Below are 8,990 nucleotides of genomic sequence, written 5' to 3'. Positions count from 1 at the left end.
GCTTCAGACAAGGGCCACGAGCAGATAGTCCAGATGCTACTCGCCGCCGGCGCACACCTACTCGAAGAAGAGGATTCTTCATCCAGCTCAGCAAGTTCTGATAATGAATCTGACGAATCGCCTCCGGAAAACACCACAAACCAGGATCTATAGATCCTCACTCAGCACCTCCATCCAGCTCAGAAAACAACACCACTGGCACGGGGTAGAAGGGACCCGTACAACACGACTACCAGCCTCAACTCAACCTGTCACTTCCTCTTCCCATATCGCTACCAACCCTCTCAACTTTTCTTCCTCCCTATCCACACCGGCAAGACACAAAGAATCCACTTGGAAAGACTGGGGCAGAAGTGTAGCATCGCATTGTTACGCGTGGACGATCAAGTCAAAAAAAACAAAGCCTCAAAGAATCAGAGTTTCCTTCACCGTCCCAAGATCTTCGTTGGTGAACATGACTATTTTTCTTGGAGCAGAGGAAAGCAGAGAATGAAATCGGATTTCTGGGTGATGTGATGGATACGGATTTGTCGTGGATGGCTGCAACGTGGTTTCTATGTTTGTTTTTCTCTGGGAGGGTCCTACGAGCACATCGGACGGAGTCTTGGTGAATTCATTTTTTCTTTGTTTTTTGGGATTGATTGTTTGGTTTACAAGTACACTTTGTGGGGGGGCGTCGGATATAGATCTGAATTTACTTCGAGTATGCTGCAATTGGCGTAGAGACGACATACCATCCCCAATGATGAAGACTTCACATATCCAACAGCTTCGCATGCGTAACGCGGTCAGCGTCTCAGACAGACGAATCACGTTGCTAGACTGAACAATCATGCGACAAAAGTGTGCGACGACAAAGTCACAAAGTTAGGACAGAAGAAGAAGGAATTTTGTAAGGTGGTTCAGCAATGCAGTATGGAAGAAGACCATGGGACATTTTATCAAGACAAAAAGAGGTCTATTCCGCGCACGCAGTCGCTAGTATATAATGCCATATCCCCCTGTATTGTTGTACATCACCACCCAAACACAACTCAGCCCAGGCAGAAAAAAGCCATGACGCATATTGCGGGGAGCGTTTAGAAAGGGTTGTCCTCGGGAGGAATCTCGTGTGTGAAGAACTTGTCCAGGACGGGAATCTTCTTCATGATATCATCGCGGACCTTGGGAACCTCGGCGAAGAAGAAGAGGGCAAAGAAGCCGGCTACACCACCGAATCCGGCAGCGAGAGTACCGCTGTTATGTGGGTTAGTGGTTGGCGAGAGGTCAAAGTCCGGGGAACGTACTATCTCGCGACGGTGCCGACCGTGATGCCGTGGTAGTTCTTAGGGATGGTGTATCTGCGCCGCATGTTAGCTCCGGAATGCTTCGAGTCGCAATCGGCTTGTCCCAGGCATGCATGGACATGGCGCTTTTCTCCTCCTCTTATGCCTTGCTCAAAACAGGTACTCGGTAGATGAATTTGTATTTCCATCACACCAGCCCTCCTCCTCTTCCTCAGTCCCCTCTCACAAACCCCTCCACCGCGCCTCCCAATGCCTCATGCACGCCCGTGTATCGCCGAAAATCCAGGAACATACGTACTGGGGACCGAAGGGACTCCTGTAGGCCTTGTAGGAGCGGCGCATGCTCTATGTCGTCCGGTTAGCGTTTGCGTCATACGAACCCGCACCCTCGGCCAGCCAGCGTCTCAATGGCTCGGGAACAGCGACTTACGACAGCAGCGGGCGTCTTGGCATGGTGGGGGAAAGATGTGGAAGACATCTTGGGCGGATTTGTCGTGTGGTTGCGATGTTGGAGACGAAGGGCAGGGTGGACAAAGTTGAAGTTGCTCGGCGCTGCTGCGCGGGAAGCAGGGCTTGGCGGTGGAAAGTCGACGAATGAGGCGCGCCGGGATTTTGCGGGTGGTCAGCGAGCAGCGACTTTACTTTTGAACTTCCACCTACTGACATTGGCTATATTTCTGGACGACATGATGTAGGTTTATTATCGTACTTGCCTATGCAGTAATATTTTTTGACTGTGCGTGCGACTGGATTGAGATTTCAGGCTCAATCGAATCAATTTGTACGTACTCATTTTTGGAATAGCATTTTGTTGCAAATCACAGCCTAGGTGCCTACTGTTTTCCAAAGATCAAAAGACATTTTAGACCAAGACCTCCAACTTTACTCACATCAATTTGCGGAACAAGATGGTGCCCTCATTCCCATTGATGAACCAGCAACACCTCACGTACCACAACACAGATGTACCATAATTTTGGTCATTGCTTCATTTTCGCGTGACTCGAACAAGCCGATCAAGAACTATCATGTCGTCTATAGACGCTGTCTTGACTCCATCTTGCTTTCACATGGATCCCAAGTCTAGTTGGTTGGTAGCCTTCCGACCACCTCAGCCATTTCCTCGTCGGTATAGATCCTGAAGCCCTTGTCCTTTGTGACACTCGCCAATTGCACGTTCTTACTATCCAGCTTCTCCTCCATGACCTGCTTCAGCGTCTTGAGCGTAAGAACCTCGGCCTCAGCCAGGGTCAGCGACTTGTGGAACTCGTTTTGCAGCTCTGCTTGCGCGCCCTCGGATCCGGAGCCGATAGCTTTGGCATCGTAGCGGTAGAATGTACCAGAAGGCTCAGCGTGGTATCTGCAGTCTCCGTTAGTCCCAATTCCAATACCCAGACTACACTGTATGACGTACAGACTCGGGCCATCCTCATCGTAACCCGCAATCAACAGAGCAACACCAAATGGTCTGCTCATGATGCTCTCCTCACCCTCTGCACCCTCACCAAACCTCAGCGCCAAATCGCATATCGCTTGCGTGCAACTCTCGACTCGTAGGGGCTCGGCATAGTTGAAGGCGTGGTTCTGGCTCTCAACGCGGGCATGCTCGATCATGCTTCGTGCATCGGCTTGCAGTCCAGACATGGCACAGCCAATGTGGCGGTCAATCTCGACAATCTTTTCAACCGAGCTGGTCTCGAGGAGGGTGGAGGTGACGCGCTTCTCTACACCAAGGATTACGCCCTCGCCTGTAGCTACCTGTGGGTTGTCGTGAGTCTATGCCGGCTGGCATGTATAGATACAGAGCACATACACCTATTGCTGTTGATCCAAGCTTAATGGCTTCTAGAGAGTATTCGACTTGGAAGAGACGGCCTTCGGGCGAGAAGGTGCTGTGTTTGTGAGCGGGGGTTTTGGGTGTAATTGCATTGGGGTAACAAACTTGATGCCGCGGTCTGAGAAGTAATATTAGCAAGTGTATAATCAAGTGGAGATATTGTAGAGACTTACCATATTCGCTTCGTGCTATGAACTGCTCATGTCAGTAAAGAGCTCTAGCGGGGGCGCGGGGAGACGCACCATGGCGGTAGTTTGTGCAGGGAAATCCTCAGAAGTCGCGAATTGGAGCTACAGATGTGTCTCTCAAAGAAAAGCAGAGAGATCAGGTATCAAGACGACAGTGTGGTGTAGCAGAGCTGAGTTGGCGACTTGGTGTTTCTGAGCTTGACGGAGCTGCAAGGCAACATGAGCCGCGACACGGCGCTAGAGCGGGCTGCCAAGACTTGCGCCCATCACCACTCGACTCCGATATGGGGAACTCCAGCCTCGCCATGTCACGTGCCTCTCTACCAGTGCTTGGACCGGGTAGTGTGGTCTATTCCACTATACGCCGTCTGGCTCATGCGCAAAGCACCGCCACCCAGCCCTCCTAGTCGTCGTACGAATACCTCGGGTGATAGTTGCACAAGGCTGTATCACTGCAAATTAAGGAGGGAAGGATCAAGCAAGGACAATTTGCCAGTGGTGTTCGATCTAGCCTTTCACAACTATACGCGTTTTTACGTATGAAGTAGTGTTTACTCATAGGCGGTCTGGCTATGATATCTACCGTTGTCTGTATAGATGCTTATCGATCGGTTGTGGGCGTGCAGTGTCGTATAGTTCGGACCAAGGAGTGCCAAGTCCAACTAAAAGACAGCCAAACAGCTAGAAGACTTCACATGCACCTTGGAATAACTCATTGTCACAAGCCATATACTTTTCATCATCGACTTTACCTCTCGCTTCTGTCGTCTGCGCGGCTTCTAGACCCGACGATTGTCGGCATGGCTCAAAGTCCGAGCCATGTGTTAGATACCATGTCTCCTGAGTTCGGACCAGGTACTCCGTACGCTATCCACGTCACTATATTCCCGCCCATTATACGGTTTGCAAACCAGCTCGCAAAATCGTCCGTATGCATGCAACATAACCCAAGTAACACGCGTCAACCAACGCTACGACAACCAGGCCATGTGTCTATGACAAATCCGTATAAGGAGGGTTGTACGTGGCGGGGAAAAAACGATACTTTCTTACATATAGGTGCAGATATCAATGAAAAGGCTCTCCAAGCCCAACGCCAGCTGCCACACACAAGACATGATGTTGCGCAGGCAAATCCCATGATCCGTTCAAAAGTCTTGCTCCCCGTTCGGCAGCCGGTGTCAACGAGAGATTATTTTTATCCCAGGACAAGGGGGGGGGGGCACTTGACGTAGGCTGGCGAGGCGTTGAAGTATTGCCTCCCCACATCGGCTAATTAATAGCGGAACCCGGGATCAAGAAACAACCTCCTTAAAGCGTTTGTAAAAGGCCCTATGACATCAACAGTCGGGTTTAACAGCCGCAAGAAAAGGACTCGATACTGTGGACGGTGTAACATTGGAAAACAAAGACTCTTGATGCTATCTCTCTTCCTGTTTTCTCTTTCACCCGCATAGCAATAGTTGGAAGCGATGGAAAAACCGGGGGTGATGCGCCATGTTCGATCACCACAAGCATTTACTGATGCTCATTCGGTACGGAACATGGCCACTAAATCCGCCTTTGCCCCGTGCGGCTAATGCATGTCCGGAAGCAGGGCCTAGGTCGCCTCATGGACATGCAATGGGCAACTACGCCCCAAGCCAGGATGGATGGATGGCAAACGTCACTGGCAGATAAATATTTGCTTTCCGCACCCTCTCTTTGTTTCTTTGCTCATCGCCCTCTTCGGCTTTCCCTAATAACCGTAGTTGTAATTCCACTCGTTCATATCCTACTATATTCCTACAACTTTCGTTATACCTAATTCTACTACACAAACATGCGTCTTTCATCGACCATCCTGGCCACGGCGGCCCTCCTATCATCTGCCAACGCCGCTCTCAAAGGCTTCAACTACGGCGCCCAATTCGCCAATGACCAGCCCAAGCGTCTCGTCGACTTCGAATACGAATTCAACGCGGCCAAACAACTCCCCGGCACCAACGGCTGGACCAGCGCCCGCCTATACACCATGATCCAGCACGGCACACAAAACTCCATCATCGAAGCCATCGAAGCGGCCATCAACACCAAGACGACCCTCCTCCTCGGCATGTGGTGCTCCGCCGGGCAAACAAACTTCAACAACGAAATCGCCGCCCTCAAAGCCGCCCTCGCCAAATACGGCACCGCCTTCACAGACCTCGTAGTCGGTATCTCGGTCGGTAGTGAAGACCTCTACCGCATCACGCCCACGGGCATCGAAAACAAGTCGGGCCCGGGAGCCCAACCCCAAGAACTCGTCCGTTACATCCAGCAAACGCGCGACGCCATCCGCGGGACCCCGCTCCAAGGCAAGCCCATCGGCCACGTCGACACATGGACCGTCTACACCAACGGCTCCAACGCGGCCGTTATCGACGCCCTCGACTTCATCGGCATGGACGCATATCCCTACTTTGAATCTACACTCAGCAACAACGTCGGAAGTGGCAGCCAGCTCTTCTTCGACGCCTACCACAAAACACAAGCCGCGGCCAAGGGTAAGCCCGTCTGGGTCACTGAAACCGGTTGGCCTGTCTCGGGCAAACAGTCCGGTCAGGCCGTTGCTAGTCCCCAGAATGCCCGTATCTACTGGGAAGATGTCGTCTGCCAGCTTGTCAAGGATAATGTTCCGCTGTACTACTATCTCCTTCAGGATGTCCAGTGGGGTACCCCCTCGCCTTCTTTCGGTATTAAGCCCGGTGGTGATCTTATGAGTGTTAAGCCGTTGTATGATCTTTCTTGCCCTGCAAAGAAGAACTAGATCAGGCGGGGGTTGGCTCAACGAGTGACGGTGGCGGATCTGTCGGGGGAGAGCAGCCTGGAAGAAAAAAAGGTAGTTGAAGCTTTTTCTGTGTACATAGTTCAAAACACATTCTTATGAAGTAAAAAAAATCACAATTAGACTTATTTTACTTACCTTCCTTATCTGAAATATGTGGTGGTGATGAAAAAAGTGCTTGTTTCGTCTCTGTTCTATATCATCTGCAGGAATACCAGAAATGAAATAGAGTAAAAGCACACCAGTGATTCTCTTACCCCCGAAGTCCTCTCGCAACTCCATCTCTACACGAGATAAAATCAAACGTACGGTACTCACACTTGTTCAGGTCTATACTTGTAAAAGTTGTGCCGTTAACCTTTTTATCAAACAAAGTTCACACAAGTCCCTAATACAAAGGTAAGTTAACAATTGCAGTCACCTGCCAACGGACCGAAACGACAAATAAAGAATTTCAAATAACTACTGTATTTTAAACTTCGCAAGAATGATACGAAAACAACAACAAAAGCTACTAAAGTTCTAGTTTACTAAAGCAAACCCCCCCTCCTTTCCAGCAACACCAAAAAACTCCAAATTACCAAAAAACTTATCCTCCCCCTCCTTGTTCTCGCTCGAGAAGGGGGAAAAACTAACGGTAATACATGCGGTACTACAACCTCCCTTACTTTCCTCCTTTCTTTGTAACGCACCACAGACACTCTTTGAAAAGCCAAAAGAAGAAGAGGTTTTAGACTAGGCGGATGAGTGGAAAAAAAAAAAGAATGTAAAGAGAGGTTCTGGATAGAAATCATATGTTCGTATTCACATTCATGCGCCTCCCGCTCGGCCGGTAGTCGTGGCCGTTGAAGGCTGATCATTATTCCAGGTGAGGTAGGTGTGGTCACCCAATTTCCTAGTCTCCACATTAGCAAACGCGCATTAATATCAACAAGCCCGAAAACACTAACCTGGGCTTGACAAGATGTGTAGCAAGGAAGACAGCACCAAGCAATATGCAAAGACCACCAACAACCAAGTATGCAATGCCGAGGAAGGGATTCTTGCCTCCCATGACGGTCCTGGTAGAAATCAAAATCGACTTTGTACCAGCGTATTTGTCAACGGGGAAACCTAGGGTAGGGGATCAGCTTGTGTCATTTGCATGCATTGGTGCAGCAGCAAACGTACGGTCATAAATCTTCAAACGATAAGTACCGGCTCTCAAGGTATCCTTGTCGTTGCGCTGGTAAAGTTTACTGAAAGTCGGCAATCCTGCCGTTCGCATCCAGACTTGGAATTGCTCCCAGGTGTGCAGGTCCGGCAGTTCATCGGTGTATTCTCCATTGGGATACTGCTCTTGCCAGTTGGGGGGTGGAACAACATCACTGGGCTTGTATTTGGTCTTGCCATACAAATCCCCCTCGTGGCTCCATGATGTGCCCTCGACCGTCATGTTGTATGAGTTGATTTCATTGCCATCTGCATCCTGTACAGCATTGTCCAAGGTCAGGTTGCCAAAGGTGTCGTTGAACATGGAATTGGCAATGAGTCCGCAGGGGTAGTAGGGCTTTCCGTTGGGCGCTACAGCCAAAGGATCACAGTCACCAGAGTCTAGAGCGCTGGCACTCCTGGCGTCGCCCTTGAGCTGCTGGATATCAACCGACTTGACGTATCGACGGTGGTTCTGGTAAAAGTTGGTGAGGCGGTAGTAGAAGAGAATCGGTGGGGCAATATCGGCCGGGATAGTAAAGCTCAGAATGCACACGTTGGTCTCGAGGGTGACGCCCTGGGGCTGGAAGGTGTAGTTGTCCCGCGCCCAACCCCACTGGGGTGCCGTCTGCATCTGTTTTCCGTTGAAAGATGCGGATACTCTGCCCGAAGGAATTGGCTCGAGGTCGTTGCCTAGACTTGCATTGTAATCGAGCCTAGCTCGAGGCGCCGTGCTGTTGCAGTTGGTGTAGTCGATGGAGATCTCCTGGACCTGCGCACTAGCGTAGATGAGCAGCCCACCGATGGGCGCGAAGATGACTCCGACAATGAAGAAGAGCGGAAGGACCGTCTTTGGGGTTAAAATGGGTCTGTCGCAATGTCAGCCGTAATTCGTCCTAGAGTCAGTTTTGCCCCAACGCACTGCCATGCCTTTAGACGCTGTTGTCTAAAAGCAGTATCTGTAGTCGCGTTAGCACCATCGTCGCCTGCGCACTGCAGCGTGCGTGTCCAAGGCTCTTCTTACTTGGTGGCCTCTTGCTCTTTGCCTTCTTCGGCTCGTCACGGGCTGGGTCCTGACTGTTTATCGAGTCGGTGTTGTCCACCTGCTCTGTTCGCGACATTGTGCTGGGTGCGCGCGAAGCGAAGTAGCGGGCGGGTTTGTGGGTGGGGGTATGTACAGTCGTTGAAGTGTAAGAGGTGATGAGAAGGCGCGGGTTGGAGCGTCCGGCCAAGGCGTCGTCCCAAATTAGGTACAGAAGAGGCCGCGCCACGCCTGCGGAGCTTACATATCCCCGCTCGCGTCCCGGACCCGAGACCCTGAACCGTCCGTTACGCGGACGTAGTCAGGAGATGAAGCCCCAGCCAGCATGACCTCAAACCCTGGCTGCAAAAGAAACGTCGAGTATCGTCATCGGTGTGCAATTCATTGCGAGTCACATACATGATGTATCCATCATATTCACCAATGCACTGCAATCACACGCCGTGTATCTAACAAAAATAATTGTATTCTGGTCTAATACTACCAAAAAGGAAAGCCTGCATGTGCGGCGTCAAGAGTCTCTGAAAAGATCTGTAGAGTATCAATTCATGTGAGCTGGGGGGGGGGTATCGCATGCCGTAGACAAATAAGATGACGAGTCACAACAACAGGAGGAAGAACAGCAACAAAGACACAAACG

At 50.7% G+C, this 8,990-nt stretch overlaps 4 protein-coding genes across 4 annotated transcripts; 1 reads left to right on the top strand and 3 right to left on the bottom strand.

The window, feature by feature from the left end:
- Positions 1-1,079: 1,079 nt before the first annotated feature.
- On the bottom strand, positions 1,080-1,764 carry COCCADRAFT_88618 (uncharacterized protein; the record flags this gene model as incomplete). The annotated part of the gene is made up of 4 exons (XM_007711220.1): positions 1,080-1,236; positions 1,287-1,340; positions 1,585-1,631; positions 1,717-1,764. 4 exons carry the CDS (start codon positions 1,762-1,764, stop codon positions 1,080-1,082), a joined length of 306 nt encoding a protein of 101 aa, XP_007709410.1.
- A 605-nt stretch (positions 1,765-2,369) lies between these two features.
- On the bottom strand, positions 2,370-3,368 carry COCCADRAFT_2600 (uncharacterized protein; the record flags this gene model as incomplete). The annotated part of the gene is made up of 6 exons (XM_007711165.1): positions 2,370-2,646; positions 2,701-3,044; positions 3,100-3,178; positions 3,229-3,241; positions 3,297-3,311; positions 3,362-3,368. 6 exons carry the CDS (start codon positions 3,366-3,368, stop codon positions 2,370-2,372), a joined length of 735 nt encoding a protein of 244 aa, XP_007709355.1.
- A 1,765-nt stretch (positions 3,369-5,133) lies between these two features.
- On the top strand, positions 5,134-6,099 carry COCCADRAFT_34293 (glycoside hydrolase family 17 protein; the record flags this gene model as incomplete). Its single annotated transcript, XM_007711193.1, has 1 exon — positions 5,134-6,099. The coding sequence occupies one exon, from the start codon at positions 5,134-5,136 to the stop codon at positions 6,097-6,099; it is 966 nt and encodes a 321-aa protein (XP_007709383.1).
- An 828-nt stretch (positions 6,100-6,927) lies between these two features.
- Positions 6,928-8,429, bottom strand: COCCADRAFT_88625 (uncharacterized protein; the record flags this gene model as incomplete). Its single annotated transcript, XM_007711219.1, has 5 exons — positions 6,928-7,012; positions 7,068-7,230; positions 7,288-8,177; positions 8,231-8,267; positions 8,333-8,429. 5 exons carry the CDS (start codon positions 8,427-8,429, stop codon positions 6,928-6,930), a joined length of 1,272 nt encoding a protein of 423 aa, XP_007709409.1.
- Positions 8,430-8,990: the final 561 nt, after the last annotated feature.

Source organism: Bipolaris zeicola (assembly GCF_000523435.1).
Source record: "Bipolaris zeicola 26-R-13 unplaced genomic scaffold scaffold_26, whole genome shotgun sequence".
Lineage (NCBI taxonomy): Eukaryota > Fungi > Ascomycota > Dothideomycetes > Pleosporales > Pleosporaceae > Bipolaris > Bipolaris zeicola.
Note: the sequence above shows the minus strand (reverse complement) of the source record. Positions and strands in the feature narration are given on the sequence as shown.